General features: G+C 39.4%; 1 protein-coding gene across 1 annotated transcript; it reads left to right on the top strand.

The window, feature by feature from the left end:
- Positions 1-130: 130 nt before the first annotated feature.
- srms (src-related kinase lacking C-terminal regulatory tyrosine and N-terminal myristylation sites) lies at positions 131-21,141 on the top strand. The gene is made up of 8 exons (XM_076097042.1): positions 131-3,174; positions 6,702-6,823; positions 10,006-10,172; positions 14,920-15,067; positions 15,473-15,631; positions 17,230-17,411; positions 18,696-18,852; positions 19,842-21,141. The coding sequence occupies exons 1-8, from the start codon at positions 2,795-2,797 to the stop codon at positions 20,039-20,041; spliced, it is 1,515 nt and encodes a 504-aa protein (XP_075953157.1). The 5' UTR covers positions 131-2,794; the 3' UTR covers positions 20,042-21,141.
- Positions 21,142-21,374: the final 233 nt, after the last annotated feature.

Here is a 21,374-nt window from a genome sequence, read left to right on the forward strand (position 1 = left end):
AGCAACGCTTTTTCTTTTATATTCCAGACTGAAGGTGCACTGATCACGTTGGTCCTTGATGAATGGAAAGTAACTCAGTACATTCACACAAGTACAAGTACAAAGGTACTTGAGTACTTTTATTTACTGTTACTTTCTACTTTACTCCGGTGTATTTAAGAGGGAAACATTGCACTCTTTACTCTACTACTAGTGCATTTTGGTGGTAGTACTTTTGTACTTTTACGGATTTGGAATGCAGGACTTGTAATGGAGTATTTGTACATTGTTGTACTAGTACTTTTACCTCGGTAAACAATCTTATTACATCAGGAGGCTCACACAAGAGTTCAAATCTTACTCGTTCTCATTCCTTCTGCCCTTTTTCATTTTTTTACTACAGTATCACTGATTTATCCAGAAAATCCTGATTCTTTGAGCTTCTAACTTTGAGAACGGAAACTGAACAGCAGCCTGTGATATGGAGACTTTATTAGACTCCTCTGATGTAACTTACAGAATCAACGTGTACGCTGAGAAACTGAGCCTTTCACAAATTTAAAGCAGCCGTTCCAACTGAAAGATTAGGATTAGAGCTCAAACTGAAAAGCTTTCATGTTGGATTAGAACCAGTTTTAGTGCTCAAACTTTTCTGCTCCCTCAAGATGGTAAAAGCTAACTGCCTGATTAAGGAAGTACTTTTACTTCATGACTTCCCTTAAAACAGCTGGTCACTGTAGTTTATTTATTTAATTTTTTGTATCAAATGTTACTAAAACAGTAGGAAATAGTGTTTTGTTGGGCGGATTAATTCACATTTGGTGCTACAGTGAGTATTTGTGGCAGCAGGAAGGTGACTGTAGGATTGAGTCAAAATAAAATAGCTCCTCTTTTACTGTTTTTCTCTGATGGCCCTCACATTTTAATGCTGCGCTCAATTCAGAGCAACACAACTAAACCTCTCTTCCAAGAGTCAGTAACATCATTTACAGCAGGGGTGTCCAACCGAGCATCATGGAAAGCCTTGGTGCCCTTTTGAAGAAGGGGAAAACTCATAATGCAAAATCACCTGAGGTCATCAGTTGGACTGAAAACCTGCTGACAGCATGTGTCCCCAAAATTAACCTGCTCCAAAAAGTACCCCACATTACGTCTGTGATTGACTAAATTGACTAGTGTAGCTCATGTTAAATGGTCCCTTCCTTAAGTACAGGTCATCATTTAATTGCACTCCTCTTAGGTTTGTGTTTCATCAATAAAAAAAAAGGTGTTTGGTGAGGTCTCAGTGACCTTTGACCACGAAATTCTCCTCAGTTCTGGTTCTCCTCCCTGAGTGCAGGTGGACGTTTGTGCCAAATTTGAAGAAATTAGCTTAAGGCGAGAATGGGATTGACGTACAGTGGAAAACCTGAAAGCATAATTCCCACAGCTGTCGCCGACACAGAGGCATGATGAAAAACTAGAGGAAGATGAGATTACAATATTGCATAACTTTAAGACTCTACAGTCATTTAGTTTTAATGATCCTGATCACACAGGCTTGGATTGCTACTAATGATTATTTTCACTACTGAATAATCTGCAGGTGATATCAATTCATAATTTAGGCTATAAAATGTCAAACAGTAGAAAATGCCAACAACAAGCCCCAAATGTCCGCGCTGTCTGACCAACAGTCAAACCAAAATATGTTTAGTTTACAATCATGTAAATCAACATTTGTTGTTTGATGGTTTCAAAATGATGAAGACAGTTGGAGAATATTTAGATACCAAATTGGATGTAGGCTCTACAGGATGATGTTGTCCTTGGGGACTATCATGTTGTTCCCAAATGACGTACAGATTTTTAGGCATTCAATTATCAAATGTCTTGAAAATAGTCGTGTAGCTGCCGTAAATGGGAAAACGGATGAATCCGGATCCTCTTGGGTTTGAGCTTAGTTTAGAATGTTTACGTCCTGATGTTTAGGAAGCCAGAATTATTTTCTCCCCCGTGATGAGATCAAGTTCAAGATAAACACTTTTTAAGTTTAATCAACTTTTTATTACATACAGTGAATATAGGCCAATACGAAGATTTAAATAAAAGATGAGTTGCGTTCACGATGTAACAAAGATAAATAATACAACAGAGTGGAACTTGGCATACTATGATGGTGGAAACTCCTGTTTAGCAAACACAGACTCCATCGTTGACTCAACCAAAATGACCTTCAGGGAAAACTGTCTACGAGTCAAACAGACACACCCACACACACGCACACATTAGTGCCCTCCCCCCTGTCAATACGCAGGTGTGTCAGCAGCAGGAGCTGTGCAGAGCGCCAAACCCAAACATTTTACGCACCGTGCCGCCGCTTCACCTTCACCTTCCTCTTTCCCACCTGCATCAACGATTTTCCCATTCATACCAGATTACAATGGATTAAAATATCCTCGGGTTCCATGCTCACGTTCCCGGTTCGCATTGGGTCACACCGCCGAGTCCTCGCAGGGAACCGATCCGTCTTGGATGCCCTCCATTGCCGTTTCCGCATTCCCGCAGCCGCCGTGAACACCGCAGACGCGGAGCTCAGATCTATGATCACAACAGAAAAAACCGGTTCCTCCGGCTAATCTACCCAAGCACTGCTGTCGGTGCAGTATGCTTCCAGCCACGGGAATAGAGGGAACCCGAAGGACTGTACGGCTGATCACTGCGGGTTGTAAAAGGCCGTTTTCAGCGGACTGAGGAAGTCTAAACCGCGTCGTATTGATCGGTGTCACGGTAAAACCTGGAATAACCCCGCCACCGCGCTCCTTCATGTCCCGGGATGGAGAGTTGCTGTCGCTCCTGTATGCCGTGTTTCAACCGGCTCTGGGGATACATATGGCCGGACGTCCGCTACCCAAACGTCCCCAACAACACCCATGTCATAGCCAATCCGGCCGCGCACACGGCGGAGATCCGCACCGTGTCCGGCGACATCCGCGTCCCGTCTCCCAAGAAGCGGCAGGTGCAGCTCTACGCGGCGCTCTTCGACTTTGAGGCCCGCAGCGACGACGAGCTGACGGTGAAGGAGGGGGACAAGCTGTCGGTGATCGAGAAGCGGGGGGAGTATGTGCTGGCCAAGAAGCTGACCGGGTCCCTGGAGTCCGGACTGATCCCGGCGAACTACGTGGCTCTGCTGCAGGACGAGTTCGCCAAACACAAGTCAGTGCTGAAAATGCAACCTCTGCTCTTCTTGTTTTGTCTCCACACCTCTTCTCTGTTCCTTCATTCCCCAAACGACTACTGATTATACGGTGTGCAGTCTGTTGTTGCACATGCTGTGAGTCAGTGAGGATGTGTCAGAACATCCCGTAATCCCCCAAATGTTGCCAGAATATATTCACAGGACACATTTGAAAACACAGGGGGGCGTTTAAAGGGACAGAAGGTTTGCCTATGTTTGACAGAGTATAATAACGTCAGCATGAAACGTGTTTCCATTCTGATGACTGTGACATCCTGGATATAGAAGCTGCCCGGTGTTTGACTTCTCTGCTGTTAAAGACTTTCTTGTGTTGATACAACAATATCAAACGGGTTCAGTCACCAATGAAAACCACTAAAAGGGTGAATGCAACCTCAGTCTGAAATGATGTAATTTGATCTGATGTGACTTGTGGCTTCCTGATAGATTTATACAGTTTAAATTATATGAATATATATATATATATATATATATATATATATATATATAGCGCTGAAACAATAGTTCATTTTTGGCAGCTGTTTTGAAGTCTTCATTTGTTTTTAATTGATTTACTGTTTCTATGTCATTTGAAATGTAATAGTTATTGAGTTAGATGAGTAAATGATCCATAGAAATATTTTATGCAACTATTTTTGATAGTTAATTTAAGTAGTTTCTTAAAGCAAAAATGGTTAAAAAAATAAATTAAAAAATCCACTGGTTCCACCTTCTCAAATGTGGATCTTTTGGGGGTATTTGTTAGTCTTTCGTGATATTAAGTTAAATATCTTTAAGTTTTGATCTGTTGGTTGGTTGGACAAAAAAAGTATTGTGATGCACAGATCCAACTTTTTCAGTCCGATACCTTGGCTTCAGGTATCGGCTGATACCAAGTCGATCCAATACCATTGTTTGATCAATCAGCTGTATGCCTCCCTGTGTGGAGGAGACTGGGATTGTCTTTTGTACACACATTTTAAGATGTTTTACAAAGTTGCTGGTGTACGATTTATGTTTATAATAACAATTACAGTTATATCTATGTATTTATTTGTAACATTTTATTTGACAAAATTAGGAAAGTGATGTTTAAATCAAGCCTGATGTTGGCTCTTTTAAATGCAGCATCAAATTTGTCAAAACTCAAACAGGAAACTACAGTATGTATGTATATATAATATATAAACATAGAATTAATTTGAAGGGATTGGCCTCATTGTCACCGATACCCGATCCAGCTATTTGAGTTAGTATCGTGCTGCTAGTATTTTCACTATGGATTATTTTCTTGATTAATGATTAAGTCTGACATTTATTTTTTTAAATAAGAAGAAAACAATATCAATCACAATTTCCGAAAAACCCAAATTGACATAATACATTTTTCTTTTCTTGTCGGACCGAGAGTCCGAAACCCAAAGATTTTTTTAATTTACTGTCAAAGAAGACTATGAACCAAACATTCACATTGGAGAAGGTGGAACCAGGGAAATATTTGCCATTTTGGATATAAGATAGTTGCATAGTATTCGTCTGTTGCCTAATAAGTTTAAAAACTGAACTTGAAGCCTACTGGCATCGCCCTGTCGTCCAAAGCAAAGTTGAACACAAATGTTTGGAGATGAAACAACAACCTCTGCTGCTGTTGAACCAGACTGGAGCTAAAAGTAGCCCAGAAGCTGCAGATGCAGGTCCTCCATTATTCATTCAGCCTGCAGGGAGTCCTCATGTTTCAGCACAGAGCGCTGCCTCTTTCGGTTGACTTCTGTCTGCGTTCATGCTGCCGATTGAACACTGATCCCACATGTCCCACTGTCCTCAAACACAACACTGAAACTGAGGATATAGGCCTCAAAACAATAATAGCATCACTGATTCCCTTTTGATAATGTTGAAGCTTTATTCTTTGTTCCAATGATGAATGTCAACCCATGACAGAAACTATTTTTAGCCTAAGAATGACCAACCAAAAAGATCAAAGCACCAGTGTTATGAGTTCATGTTATCTCCTGCAGCATCACTGTGACATTCCTATAAGTATAAGGAGATGAGTCACACCCCAAAAAACAAGAACAATGTTATAATTTGTACTGTGTAGTGGAGAATATGCGTCAAGTTGCGCCTTACCGTATGAGTTTCATGCTTTCAGAGGCTTACACACTGTGTGTGTGTGTGTGTGTGTGTGTGTGTGTGTGTGTGTGTGTGTGTGTGTGTGTGTGTGTGTGTGTGTGTGTGTGTGTGTGTGTGTGTGTGTGTGTGTGTGTGTGTGTGTGTGTGTGTGTGTGTGTGTGTGTGTAGACAGGTAACAGTTTAAGAACTGTTTTAATTAGTCATTTTAAAGTCTGGATGTGATGAAGATGATATTCCTATAATATTACTGTGATGCACAGTAATTTAGGGCCTACTTAAATTAATTTATAGTAACTTAATAGAGTTTTTAGGGCTGCGCATAACAATTATTTTCATTATCGATCAATTTGCTGATTAGTTGATTTATCAATCATTTTGCCTGAATATGATAACGGTGAAAAGCTCCAAGATAATGAAAGAGCTATTTTTTGTCAGATCAAGAGTTTAAAAATAACAAAATATCAAATTAGAAGTGATATAGAACAGCAATAAAATAAAATCTTGAATAATAGCAGAAACAACTGTTTCAGCTCCTGTATTTATACTTCTGTTGTAACTCTGCATCCCTGCAATATTCCCATAGAAACTTCTAGTGCTGGTACATTTGAAAAAAAATTTAATTTAATTTTAAATGTATCACTACAGTACAATATTTCTAGGTTCTGTTATTCAGCGATCTCTGCTGTTTCTTTAGTAGCAGGATGTTGTTACTGTGAAACCTGAATGTCAGGCAGAGCCGACACGCCCTCCCGGATAACTTAAAGTAAATAAAGGTCCGTTTCTGAACAAGCAGGCATGACTCAATGACACTTTAGCTCTTAAAGCTTGTGAATAACAAATCCCTCCAAAGTATTCAATGTTACATATCAGTGGTGGAGGAAGTATTCCGATACTTTACTCTAGTAAAGGTACTAATACCACACTGTGAAAATACTACGGTACGGGGAATCGGACCCGATGGCAATCATTGAGATTAATAATATAGAAAAAGCCAATCTTCTCACTGTAGCATGAATTGTAAAATACAGATACCTCAAATGTGTACCTTTGTGTATTCTATTAATGGCTGACATCATGCACACAATGGGGCTTCAGATTGTGGCTGAACATGCTGCTGCTGTTATAACTGATATGTGTGTGTGTGTGTGTGTGTATTTACCTACATACATGTTCTGCTTTAGTGTGTGTGGGCTTCTGCATGTCTGCTTTCACATGTACCACATTCTTCTTGTCTTTGTTCACTCTTTTTATTCATTCGTCCATTTACTGCCATCTTTCTCTGTTTTCATTACTCATGATTGTGGTTTTTCTTTGTGTTAAATGTCTGATCATCCATTTATCCCACAACCTATGTTATCTGTCCGCTTTGCAGGTGGTACTATGGGAATATAAACCGTGTGAAGGCTGAGAAGCTGCTGCTGGCTTCCCAAAACAAAGATGGCTCCTTCTTGGTTCGCATCAGTGAGAGTCACAGTGATGAGTACACAATCTCTGGTAAGTGGCACCGCCCATCCATTCACAGCAGTGACCTCGTTCCTCTCTTATTTTCTTTATCTTTCATCTTTCTCCGTTTCTCATCCTGTCTTTATATTTATCACACGTCCTTCTTCAAACTATTCTTCACGCTCCGACTTTAATTCCTTCTTGTTTTGTTTGTTGTTATAACTTGTAGCTGAATCTTGCTGTGAACCTAATGCAGTGAATTAAACCAGTTGTAAAAATACATTCTGATAATTTACAAAAAAAAAGTCTGTGATTAAGGTAATATTAATCTTTAAGGAGCGAATTCACAAAAGGATTGCACGGCTTTTGCGGCCACTACACCTGCAAAAATGAGACAAAAATAAATCGTGTTTCCCTCAAAGCACCCGTGAAAGAGTGAAAAGCACCCCGAGCTGTGTCTCAGTGCTCCTGTGCTGTCTGCACATATTTAAATAAATTAATATGCAAATGTTTGGCTGAAAAGCTGACCCTTTCTATGCAGATGAGCCTTATTGGAGTCCAATTCTCAAAATCAGCTCACAGTGAAACTATTGGCGTCTTTAGAGAATTGGTGGCTCACTGAAGCGGATTTAAAAAGGGCGTCCGCTCAAACTCATTTATTGTGGGATCCAGTGACAGGATGAATAAAGCTTCCCTACATGTCATTTCTGAAACACATGAGAACAAAATGAATGAAAGTTAAAGTTATTATCCTTCTCCCTCTGCAAAAAAAGGTGAAATTTGCACTAAGCAGTAATATCATCTGTGAATGGGACCTTGAGACGTGGAAGATAGCGGTTGCAAGTGGTGCACAATTTATGGTGCTATCAGTGGCCGCAATCTCTTCTTTGTGAGTTCGCCCCTCTGACTTTCACGATATGGAAATTCAAGATATTCTAGAAACTCCATGTTACAGTGGCCGGGAGAGCTGGGTAATGGTAAAGAGTAGCACATGTATACAAGAGCCATACAAATCCTGAGTTACCAAGTAAGTCTGCAGCAGCAAAACCTGTGAGTGTAGATGTGAGTGAGGGTGCATATTTATTTCTGATGAATTCAACTTTTCATTTACAGCGGTGGTAGAAGTACTTATGACATTTTGTAGTATCATCTAGCCACTTGCTAGCAGCCGCATTTTTAAGACGCATAAAAGCTTCAGAATTGATGGATTCATATAAACTGACTTATTTTATGTCGTAGAAAAAAAACATTACAATAACTTAAGTTTGTGTTAACCACAGACCTTATTTCAGGCATCTAACCAAAAACCCATTAAATAAACAGTTTACTTCGAGATGATGACAACAGAAAGGCAAACGTGCTGACTCATTTCCAGGTTTTAGGACTCATTCCTGCAGCACACTGTAGCTATTTTCTCTAATAATAGAAACCCAATCAGAAATTCAATTCAAACTCATTTTTGAACAGCTTTGATGAGCGATCAGCAACAGATATTCTTTATTTTTTTCCGTATTCGCAGCATGCTTCTTCTTGAATTTAATTGTGATTTATTAGTTATAGGGTTTCTTTCTAAATGCATCAAAGTGTATGTATTTGCATGTATTTTCTGAAATTGCAGTGCTTTTGTTTCGGTGGGAATCCTGATGTCACTTGCTGCATTTCTTCTTCCCCTCCTCTCCGTTTCTCTTCATCCATCCTGTCCTCCATCCATCACCCCCTCCAGCCACTGTCAACCTTAATCTCCCTGCCTTCGATTTTCTCTCTCTGCTCCCACTATAGAGGGCAGGAGGTGACACAACATGCCCTCAGGCAGCCATGTTGGAGGTCGACGGTGGCAAAAACGACTGATTGCAGTTTTTTAAACTGCTACGACTTCAATTGATGTTAAATAGGAATAATTTGTCTTTTGATTTTCGGATTTGGAGGTTTTTGTTTGCGACAGACTGACCAGTTTTGTGTTTGGATGATGTGACACTATGTAGATATGGTTAAGGATGTGTCCGTGGATGCTTCTGTGTACGTTAACAAGAGAGAAATTGGAAAAGATAAAGAAATGGCAGTTTGGCATTGTAGTTTATTCCTTCATCTAGATCCTTGATTCAACAAATATCATTGACACGTGATGTTGTGGTTTTGTTTTGGTTGTTTGTTAAGATGTAGAAGCAGTATTTAACTCTCACTTATTTAACTGTGTTAATAAGTGAGCTTTTGAGGCGTTTGTAGAAGGGATGTCACGAGAACCGATTGTTCTGTTTTTTGTAACTCTGGAGGGAGCCAGGCTAGCTGTCCCCCCCCCCCCACCGAATGAGTCTTCATGCAAAGCTAAGCTAATCACCTCCTGCTAAGTACTTGATACACAGACATGAGATTGACATTGAGATTCTTAGCTTACTCTCAGAAAGAAAAAATAACTAAATTACCAAAATGTTGAACCGTCAGCTAACGTTTGTAGCAACTAATGATGTCCAAACATTTTTTTTTTTTTTTTTTCTGAAATTAAAATAGAGCTTGAAAAAAGGAGGACTCCATAAACCCGACAACAAAGTGTTAACTGGAGTGTTTTGTAGACGAGAGAGTTTAATGTCTTGTCTTTAGGCGCAGTAACCTACTTATGGAAGCCAGTTGTCGTCATCAAACTACCCTTTTATGAATGAGCCCACAGTCAATTGTCTAATGGACCTCCTGAGATCTGTGACTTTAAAGCCTCTGTTATTTCTCCCTCTCCTCTGCATCACCTCCAGCTCATTCTCTCTCTGCTCCATTCTTTTCTTTTTCGCCCTCTGGCTTCACCATCTTCTGCGTCTGCATTTTTTCCTCTTCACCCCTTCGTCCACTTCCTCCCTCTATACAGTCCTCCCTCTCTCCCTCTCCTGCCCCTCTTCAATGTCCTTTAGGTCCCAGGGGAAAATGCTGCCGTTGGATGTTCAATTTTCACTGTGCTGGTCCTTTTGAAATATGCATCATCAGTACTCTGTGTGTGCATACGTGGCTGAGAGTGAAGGCAGAACAGACCACACATTCAATTACTCGGTTTTATGGCACAATTACACACATTCATGTCAGATTTACTGTCTTTCCTTAGACCCTATAAACACGACCATCTACTTGTTCATACTCTTACACAAGTCTTCTTATCTTCCAAGCAAACACAACTCGTTTTCTGGTTGTGACAAAGACTGAAATGATACATTCTGAGTTTGATAGTGAAATAATCAGATTTGTCCCTCTTACAGCCCGAAGTGAGGGAAAAGTGTACCACTTCAGGATTCAGCGCTCAACCATCGGGGCGTACTTTGTCTCGGATAAGATCTCCTTTGCTACACTGGGAGAGCTGATCTCCTACTACCAGAAGAACCCTCGCAGTCTGGGAGTGCTGCTGGAGGAGCCCTGCGCCCAGCAGGTAGGACACAAAGAGATGCTCACAGAAACAAACTGTTATATCAATTGCCCTTAACCTTAAAGGGATGACTGTGTAATATGGAATGCGCTCGGGGTGGCTCGTAGTGATGAACCTATATAGACCATTATCACAACACTCAACAGTCTCTTAGCGTCTTGTTGTTTTGGTTTTATGGCTTACAACTGGAGGAGAGACTGAGTAGTCAGAGAAATAGTGTTACGTGAGTCAGAGAAGTTATTTCACATGGTGTTCTCCAAAAACAGGAATGTAGACCGCGAGACCAGAAAGGTTCATTCTTCCCAGTTCAAAACCAGTGTGTCTCATATGGTCAGAGGCCGTGGCGATTAATACAAGCAGCAATGTGAAGCGCCGCTACGTCACAAAGAACAACTCTTTTGAGCAAATGTAACCACTCAAAATGATCAGAATCCTAAAACACATGAAGTCACTGCCCAACCATGATGTTAACAGAGAGGACTAGAGCTGAAACAAGTTGTTTCACTAACCACAGATTAAGTCCCTGCACAAAAAAATTCTCTTTTTAGAAGATAAGAATATAATATTGTGGCTTTTTTGGGTGACATCACGTCACACCTGAATGACCTAAATTTAAGGTTGCAGGTCAATTCAGTTCATTTTTCTAAAATGAAGTCCTTTATTTTAAGATGTACATTTTTCAAAAGCTTTCTTTTACATATTTTATTTTTTAATTCAGTCCTTTTTAGTTTTACTTGACATAAGAAGAAAAGATAATCTGTGTGTGTGTGTGTGTGTGTGTGTGTGTGTGCGTGCGCGTGCGTGCGATAATCCATCTGGCTCAATTTAAAAACTGACAATAAATATTGTTGAGATATTATTTAACGGCACTTTCTATATTTTAAATGACAGTCAGTTGTGGACTACATACAGACGTTAATACAACTGTTCGGCTAATTCAATATCTATGGGACTAAATCATAGCGCAAGTTAGACATTACTGTGATGTTCCGGACCTTTGCAGTGAGGAAATTCTCTCTAACTGGACCTCTGTGAATTTTAATTGAATACCCCTGGTATAGACTGTCGAAAGAAGTCATAGGATAGTATGTTGAGAAAATTCATAAAAAGTAATTGTATAGTATGTCGACATCCCAAGTCATTTCCTCACTTGAAACGGAAGTTGTTCTGCGCCGCCATTCTGACGGCCGTCGGAAAGCTCTTGTTTCTGCTCTGAGGAGCGAGGAGGGATCTTTGAGGAGCCATGAGCGAGGATGTACGAGAGCAGCCTTCCAGGAAGTGTTTTAGCAGCCGACATGCCCCCTCATTGCTTATCAGTTATTTGATTGGACGCTGCAGCTGTTTGGACTGATCTGATTATTCTCCCAGAGTCAAGACAGATCACAAGATAAACTCTAGTGTTATACTTGATTAGTTTTGTGGTTCACCGTCTGGTTTGAATATATGTTAATTGTAGGTCCGAACAACAAAAGGACGACAAACAACTTTCTTCATTTATTAGAAAGATACTTTCCTCTAACTTTTTTTATTGATACAATTAAAGTCAGAAAGAGCTGGAGAGCTGTTTTTGTAGTATTTCACAGTGACAACCAGCAGCCAATAATGACTAATAACAGTTCCCACTCATGCTGATAATTCAAGAGGTAAAAGTCTACTTCAGGCAGCAAATGCTCTAGTTTTTAATCAGCATCTTTTGTCTCTGCAGTAGCAATCTATAACAAAGACCTTGAATTCATCTTTCTATTGTTGCTCTGCAGCGGGAATTTAACAAGTGCTGTCCCGTGCTCTATATGCATGAATTAATAAGAGGCAAACATATTTTGGAGTGTAATTAATCAGAGAATAAAATCATGCGGCATCGCTGTAATTACTCACGCTATCTCTGCACTGCAGCTTACATTGAACCCCCAGCGAGTATCCTTTATTCATGGCTCATCAGTTTGAGCCTGGCGGGAGACGACATTTTCACTACAGACTGAGAAACCACCGATTCAAAACAGCCACTCGCTACATTTTGGAGAGAATCAGATTAGAAATACAAAATGTTGATTTTGGATAAGGCAATATGACCATTTACAGATATTAAAGACGTCAATGGTGTGGTTTTACTACATGGACAAAAAAGTGTGTTAGAACATAAAATACATTTTCCTTCTGGGTCAGAGCCCACTCAGTGACTCCTCCTCTTCTCTCTTCCCTTCCAGAAGAGGCTGTGAGTCTGAGGCCACGGACACACTGAGGCAGAAACACACGCATCTTATGCATACTTGAGCACTTGCAAATACAACACACATAATCAACACAAATGCTTTCAACAACAAACACAAACTAGTGAAAAATGTACTCACCACTTTCACATTTTTTTGCTTTACTTTTTATTTTCTTTAATTATATTTTTTACTTTAATATTTAATTATCTTTTTATAGATTTTAAAAACAGTAAACATCATCTTGTCTTTGTTGATTGGTGAGCATGTCATCATTGACTCTTGAACCTGGCGACGTGATTCAAGAAAGATGTTTTAACATTTTAAAGGTCCACTCGATGAATTTGTTGTAGCACCATGAAACGCCCAAATATCATTCCAGCAGCTAACTTTTGTTATTTGGAATGAAACACATTTATATTTGGGTTTCAAACCGTGAGCAGTGAGCTGGAGATGCATCAAGCTCTAAACCACAATTAAACACAACTATTCATAACTTAAAGTGTATGAAGAGTTGTACACCTCCAGGCTGCCAAAACATTTTTGTTTTCAGTTTTGAATCCAAAATATTGCATTTATAAATAGGCTCACTTTTTTTTTTTATACAAAGACGTTCTTGAAGTGTTTTCACAGCCGCCCTTCGGCAGCATCACTGGACTTAAACACAGTCCAGTGGATCAATCAGTCCTTCAAACACAATAATAAATCTGCTTTTACAAAAGAAACACTCACATTTGGATTTAAATGCTCCATCAGTTAAATGTTTTACCAGTAAAACGAGTCACCAACGATGCTTTCAATCACTTTTTATTGACTTGGCGGCACACAAGATCTTGTTTTCTGTAATTATGTAGCCAGGGATCATGGTCAATAACAACTGATTAAGCATGGTATTGAGGAAATGTCTGATTCCTCTGATAGCGTTTCTAACAGCAGATTCATCCTGCTGTTTAAATGCCCAATAAACTGCCCAACTGACTGTAAAGCCCAAGTGGTTACATTTGTCACTTTAGAGGCCATTAGTGAGATTATGTCATGCATAATTAATTATAAATGGAGACATTTTAATTTAACGGATTAACAAAACAATCTGCCTAACCTTTTTTTATATTATTATTATGACGTGGAAACAAATGATAGATATCATTTTCATGGTCTTTAAAACAACTAAAAAACTCTTTTGCTGTATAAAGTAAAATATGTATCCGCAGAATGAACCGGAATGTTGTTTATTTCAATTTAAATGTCCTCCTTCATTTCCGTTTGTTTTGCACTATGTAGACCAGGCATTACACGAGGCAACAGAATGTGTGTAAACATGTGCACATTAAAGCAACAATGCTGAAGAAACAAGTTGCTTTGTGTATCCCCTGATCAACATTTGAATGTATTTTTTTAATATAAACTCAAGTTGATTTATTAGAGTGTCTTATTTATATGTTAACGATGACGATTTGTCATTTAATTTATTATTCATGTGTTTTTAACCAATCATTTCAGTGATCTGTTTTATTTCATTTTATGTTCACTTGATCATTTGAACAATATGTTCTTCATCACCTGATTGTTACTTACAATAAATTTGTGATAAAATCTTTGAATTCACTTGCCATTTATTAAGCCTATTGTTCATTCATTTTTTCATTCTTTCAATCATTAATTTGTTTTTCACTTACCTTTCACAATGCTGCTGATATGTCAACACATCTGCATCTCCATTGTGGTGGCAGATTTCCACTGTGACTTATCTCTGTTTTTATTGTCAGACCACTCGGTGTTTTGGCCCTTTTTGTCTTGTGAGATAAAACCCCAGTTATAAACAAGGTTAGTGAATGTCAGACATGGTCAGTGAGGATCCTCTCAGGTTGAGTAATACTGCGTGTGTGTCTTAATCAGGGGCATGATATTGTCAGTTTAGATAAGGGACTGAATGGGGATGCAATCAGTGGACCATTCAATGGTTAATCACTGAATGGTCACTGTTGTCCAGATGTCCTAGTGGTGACTCCTCCTACCTCACCATGTGCTCAAGGCCTTTATAAGTGATACACAACCAACACTCTGGGTTCCTTCCTCCTTCAGACTGCATTGCATCCTGTATAATCTGTATTGAACCTTCTCTGCGCAGAGAATAACTACTTTAAAGACGAGCTTCTTTTCTCGATGTTTCTTAATTTAGGACTCACTCTGTACTATTAAATCGTTTTTTTTCCACCACACCATCCAAACTGAAACAAGAGAACACTAATCTGGGATCATGGTACAGTCTCCTTTTTTCCATTGTTAAATTAGAAAATATTTATACGAGAAGAACATTTTGAATCACATCAGAACCTTTTTGCATCAGGAGGGAATTAAACTCAGGCTGATGGCTCGGGTTAAACGAGTTCAAATGCATAATCCTTCTGTGTTGGAAAATTTGTAATAACAATTGAGTTGCACATTTGGTTTGCAATTGTTTGTGCTTCTGCGGCATCATCTTTACACTTATTTTAAACAGTTTTGACTCTAAAGCTTGGACTCACCCTGTTGTCTCTGTGCAGCGGGAGCTGTTTGACATGGAGCCATGGGAGAGACCTCGAGAGGAGTTCAGACTCCACAAGAAACTGGGAGAGGGACACTTTGGAGAGGTGTGGGAGGCTCTGTGGACCACAGAGAACAAGAAAGTGGCCATAAAGACGCTGAAACAAGGTACAAATGCAGGATGCTGTTCAGAGTATAAAGCATGTGATTGAAGCTCATGTTAGAAATATCTCTGAGGTTTAAAGGGTTTACAAAAAGCTGATTGTGACAGAAAGCTGTGATGATAAGTGTAATGAAGGATGGATTAAGTTATACATGAAGCATAGAGAAAGAAGTGAAGGTTATTAAAAGCAGAAAAGCTTCTTAAATTGTATTTGTGGAAATGGGGACAATTTGGAGAAATGTGGGAAGATGTGTGGAGAAGATATTGCGAAAACATGGTTGTTAAGATGGCTATGAATGTAAAGCCAAATGAATGACGTGAAAGAAGCATAAACGACCGTGAACAAAAGGACAACCAAGATCATCAAATAAAGTATCAATTTCTCATCATTTATGTTTCTACTCCTCCAGAGGACACAAAGCAGGACGAGTTTGTGAAGGAGGTTCAGGCCTTGAAGAGCCTCCATCACCCCAAGCTGATCCAGCTGTTGGCCATGTGCTCCAGAGGAGAGCCGGTCTACATCGTGACCGAACTCATGAAAAAAGGAAGCCTCAAGTCCTACCTCGCCTGTGAGTGCTGAAACACACACACACACGCACACAGGCTTGGGTTGCACAGATAACCTGAGCCGGAGTCATAAAATGAAAAATGTTTGGTGCATATTTAACTATCTCCATAAAAACATAATTTAAAAAACAGTTGATAAAATGTCTAATATTTTAAATATGTCAGCGCTTCTACACAAATCTGATGGTGAATCAGTTCATCAATTCCTCAACAAGGTGGTTCATTTCCTGTTTCTAAATGCCACACGACGGCTTCCTGAGACTCCACTGTTGCTTTAATATGCAAAGAGGTTTAGAACAGGGAGTTAATTTAGCTTTTCTTGGGGTTTAAGAAATTCAACCCTTAACTCAGACTTTTGAAAGCCCTCTGAAGCAGTATTTAGGCCAAGTGACGGTTAAATCTCTCCCCCTTAAAAATCCAAAGCAAATGGAATTATAATCTGGCAGCTCTGCTCGGCATAGAAATATTGTTCTGACGCTTTAATCACAGAGAGTCTTAGCGAGCAGAATGAAGGATTTGACTCTGATGTGCCTCATTCCAGTGGGGACAATGTGGGAAGATGTGTGGAGAAGAGGTTGAGAAGACGTGGCTGTTAAGATGACTATGAATGTAAAGCCAAATTAATGACGCGAAAGAAGCATAAACGACAGTGAACAAAAGGACAACTTGCCTTGGGTAGTTTTTTAAATTTTCATGCTGCGTGTGTGTGTGTCAGCATGTCAGGACTGTACTTACATTTTATCTATTTGCTGATCTGCACAGCAATTAACATTTAGATTTATGAGTCATTTAGAGTCGCTCACGCTGCACAACAAGAGGAAAACATGCACCACTCATTCACAGTGTAGATTCTTACATCAGGCTCCTAAACTGTTTGATGTGATGAGACATGTAATGTAATACCATAAAATAACGCAAATGCCTCTTTACTGTGGCACTTGATTCTTTCGATATTTTTGCTCACCGGGTGGGATATCGTACTTTAAAAGGTGCAATGTGTAGCCACATGCTCCGAACAAATAGGGGTCTGCATTTGATCTGCAATACAATCTAAATCTACGGTCATCATTTGTGGCAGAAATGAGAACGCAACTCGTATTTTTGTTTCGTCCGAGAGGAGGTGGTTCGTTTCTCGGAGCTGTCGCACGCCCTCCTCCTGGCAAAGTAGTCCTCTGGAGGTGTGGAGAACAAAAACGAAAATACGAAAACTAGTTTCTTCCACTTTGGATTAAATCCAATAAACAAACAATCAAAACCCACACAGACCATAAATGAATTTTGGTTGAGTTTTGTTTGGGGAGACGAGGGTGACATTGCCTTGTAGTAACGTCATAGATTTACGAGGCAGAATAACAACTACTGTTGTAAACTTGGGCCAGGATCAATAGATAATACAAAAAAGAGACTGTACATACAATTTACTAACTCCAAAAGGTGGATTTAGTGTCATTGTTTGATGTAAAACGTGTTTAGTAGTAAAGTGTTTTTAAATACTGCTTTAGTGCCTCTGTCAGAACTCATTGATTGTTTTGGGTTATCGGAAACAAATCCATGCTTTTCACCAGTGTAGCTGACAGTTTGTGTTTGTGTGTGTTTTCAGCTGCTGAAGGCCAGGTGCTGACATCAGCTCATCTGATCTACATGGGCAGTCAGATCGCCGAGGGCATGGCCTACCTGGAGGACAGGAACATCGTCCACAGGGACCTAGCTGCCAGAAACGTCCTGGTGGGAGACGATCTGGTCTGCAAGGTGGCCGACTTCGGACTGGCTCGGATTATTAAGGTAAGCAAGGTTGCATGTCTGAAAAGAGAGACGACATTAACTCGTAGTATGAAGCACAGGGTTTATGTTTGTTGGGCATCAGTCAAGAACCATTTTCTTATTTTAGAATAACACTAATTCTTTATCCGTGTTCTCTTTAAATATGTATCGTGTGCCTTGTTGTTCCAGTGTAAACTCATGTAAACTTAATGTGTGCCTCCATCCTCCAACCATCTGTCCGGTATAATGGAGCAGCACTCGAATTTGCATAGTTGACTTTGTTTGTGTGTTATAATAACAGAATGTTTTATTCATAGAGAGCTTCCGAGACATGGAAAGATTTTATATCAGCTCAGAAAGATATCGCATAAAGATTGTGTGTGTAATATTTAAACAGTAGTACATCATTACTTGAGAGACAAAGATATTTACTGTAAATAAATGGATTCTCCAGGAAGAAAGTCTCTGCTAGTCTGGTCTTTTACCTTGTTTTTTGTGGCTAAAATAGAGTAAATTTATGTCATCTGCAGGCAGAAGTATTACACATCAAGAGACACATTTACCATGGATGGGTTTTTCATCTGCATCATTACATAATCTATGTACTGCTGTAACACGACACTATTAGAGCAGTCACCGAGATATTTTTACTCAGCTAATGAGCTGTTTATGAACAATAGAGTGACACGAAGTTCAAAGTGTGCTTTTGAACGTCACCTTTGTTGTAGTATGAATAGTTTAGTGATCAAATTTGGAACATGTTTATTTAAGTTTTTTTTTTAGTTTTTTTATTTTTTTTCTTAAAGCAATAGACCGTTTTCAGATTAGACATTTTACTCAGACTCCCTGGCGCATAAAGCCAAAACAGTTTGATTTGGTGTATACTTACCCGGATCTTAGGCATTTGTGGGGCCTCATAGAGCAAGCGCACAAGCGTTTCCTTTAACCCGTCCTCCAAACCGCTTGCTCACATGACACAATGCCAGCACGAATTAAGGGGGGGAAAAAGATTGGACGATAAGTATATTTTACAACTTTTAGGACATAGAGCTTTAACTTAGGGATATTTAAGTGTTCCTACTCGACAGTTGATACCCTTGATTTATAGATGTCTAATTGGCTTCAAAGCCCGGTGCTTTTCCTGGGGGCTTGGTTTAGAAGGGATCATTTAAAATAACACTGTTGGGGATTCAAGGGAAATGTAGTACTGAATCTGAGGAACACAAAGGCTTAATGTCTGTTTCAGTAAAAGCGTGTGTATACTGTATATATACTTTGTTAACTCTTTACTATTTTTCTCTACAGGACAGTGTGTATACAGCCAGTCGAAACACAAAGATCCCAGTGAGATGGACGGCGCCAGAAGCGGCAATTTACCAGAAGTTCTCCGTAAAATCCGATGTCTGGTCATTCGGGGTCCTACTGTATGAGATGATGTCACGTGGCAAGATGCCTTATGATGGTATAGTGTTGACTGCTTTCTACTTTGTTATGGAGAATTAGAGCTATATTAACTACAGGGCTGTTTAGCAAATTAATTCTAGTTGTAACCTGTTTATTAATCATTGGGAAAGTGTTTTATGTATGCATGACTCCCAGTTACACAATGGACGTACGGTTCTAAAATACTAGGAGGTACTGGGTGTTTCCCATGTGTGGTTACACCCTTCTGAGCTTCTTAGGTAATTTAACTGTGAAGATGTTTGTATTGTGACGTTAGTTAATACAGTAGAATAATGTATTTTGAAAATTACAGTTTGAATCAGTTATATTTGTTATTATCCAAAAAGCTGTCAGGCTGGCGATATTCTGTATTTTACTCATTGTCAACAAATCCCATAAAAAGCAGAGTAAGAACAGATAAACTGAAGATAACAATTTGGAAAGTATGTAAAGAAGGATCAGCACAACGTTGTTGTAAATTTGTAAGAATTTCGATTTAAAAAAAGGCAAAAAAAAGATTCTATAAACTGCTGGGCGGTCATCTAACGTTACACTAAAAGAAGGAAATAGTGCATTTGTTTGTGACTAATTATTAGTAGCTCCATTGTCCAAAAAACATCAATGATGCACTGTTGCATTGGGTGACATCTTTATTACAATGACCACACACACTGTCCTGCTGCCCCAAATACTCACTCGAGCACCAAATGTGGATTAATCCGCAGCTGAAAATAGTCCCCAACAAATGCACTGTTTCCTCATGTTTGTTTGATTAAAAACTACAGTGACAATTATTTAGCCTTTTTAAAATCTAAATTATATATTTGATTCAATATGCGGAGTCATGTTGACTTTACCTTTCAAAGATGAGGTGTTGTAGCGATTCCTGATGTCATAGCTGTGGCTACTGGATATTGGCACAGTGGAATATTCCTGCCTGCAAAATAAAACGTGAAGGAATTAGTAAACTCCTTCATCTCTAATGCTATGATGTCACTCCCCCTTTAGGAAAAAGTAACAAGGAAGTGTTGGATCTGCTGTCATCTGGGTTTCGGCTGCCCTGCCCAACCCGCTGTCCTCAGAATATTTATCGCATCATGATGGACTGCTGGGCCGCTGAGCCCTCCAAGAGACCCTCCTTCCATGCCCTGCACAGCCAGTTGGATACAATATATGCCAGGATATACTTCAAGACTATAGAGGTGTAGAAAGAGCAAGTCGTGGGGGAAGAAGAGGACGGTGGGAGCAGATTATCTGCAGCTGATCATTGGCAGCAGGATGGACATCAAATATGGAAGGAGAGGGGGATGAAAAACAGCACGGAGTATTCTCCTCCCCCGTCCAACGCACTTCCACAACAGGGTATATGTACTTTAAAAACACAAAGGTCCGAACGAGGGAGAAGAGCATCAAAAGTGGACAGTTCAAGATAGAGAAGATGCTCGCCAAATCAAAGAAGACAAATTAGGAACACTTCATTTCTTAGGCTAAAAGAACGTAAAGCGGACAGTAGCCACAGAAATGTGTAAATACACTCCGACCTAAAAATAAATCTGAACACTAAAACCCTCAGCACATTCACAGAACACACTGTTTTTAATTTTATACCCTTTTGTGTTTTATAAATAATATTTTATTACCTCTGTATGTGCCATGTCTGTGTGTGCACACTTAAAAATGTTATGAAATCACAGGTCAGGACTTTAATCACCTGTCTTTTGACTGCAAGCCAGTGCTAAATATTGGGGTTATGTGCAATACTTACAGCTGGCTTGGTTTTTAGCCACGCTAGGGACGCTGATGTGGATCGCTCCGTTAGTCCAACACTTTTGTCTGAAGGGAAATATCTCACCACTCCTTGCCATGATATTTGGTTCAAACCTTTGCATTTCCCAACAGATGAACAATTTTGTTGATCACGTGACTTTTTATTTAGCGCCATAATCAAGTCACAATCTTATTTTGAACTAATTCCCAGACTTCCTTCAGCTTCAGCTGACCTTTCAGATTAAAGAGTAGGATAGGTATTTCTGAATGATTACAGCCACCAATAACTCTTTCATTGTACATATGGCATGGGAGTAAAAATCCAAATATAGCGGTCTTGATCTTTTTATCTGAGTCCTAAGAAAGTAAAGGGAATGAGCGTATTTCCCACAATGTTGAGACAAAGTGCTGCAGGAATGAGTCCTAAAACTGGGAAATGAGTTAACATTTTTGCACTTACGGTTTCTCAAAGGCAGTGGTGTTTTTTTTTTTTAAATGGGTTTTTGGTTAGATCATTGAAATAAATAAGTACATACCATCATTTTGAAGCTTTTACGTGTCTCTAAAGCGGCGGCTGCCAACGTGAAGTCAAATATCAAGTTGGAATCTTAGTGGTGGTGTAGTTAAAGTCATGCTATCGTGGTGGAGCTTGTTAATTGACGTTAGCTTTTACTTCTGTGGATTGCATTTTTGCTTCAAAAATCATAAAAGTGATATTAATTTTACCTTGTTACCTTGCTGACAAAACGTGTAGGTACTAAAAACTTTGTTAGC

Source organism: Anarhichas minor, unplaced genomic scaffold (assembly GCF_050575085.1).
Source record: "Anarhichas minor isolate MPS153535 unplaced genomic scaffold, ASM5057508v1 ptg000003l, whole genome shotgun sequence".
Taxonomy (NCBI): Eukaryota; Metazoa; Chordata; class Actinopteri; order Perciformes; family Anarhichadidae; genus Anarhichas; species Anarhichas minor.

Excerpts from the sequence above, each read along its gene's own strand:
- srms (XM_076097042.1), top strand. The coding sequence starts at position 2,795 with ATGGAGAGTTGCTGTCGCTCCTGTATGCCGTGTTTCAACCGGCTCTGG. Across the intron at positions 3,175-6,701 it reads GACGAGTTCGCCAAACACAA|GTGGTACTATGGGAATATAA; the intron begins GTCAGTGCTGAA and ends TCCGCTTTGCAG. Across the intron at positions 17,412-18,695 it reads GACTGGCTCGGATTATTAAG|GACAGTGTGTATACAGCCAG; the intron begins GTAAGCAAGGTT and ends TTTTCTCTACAG.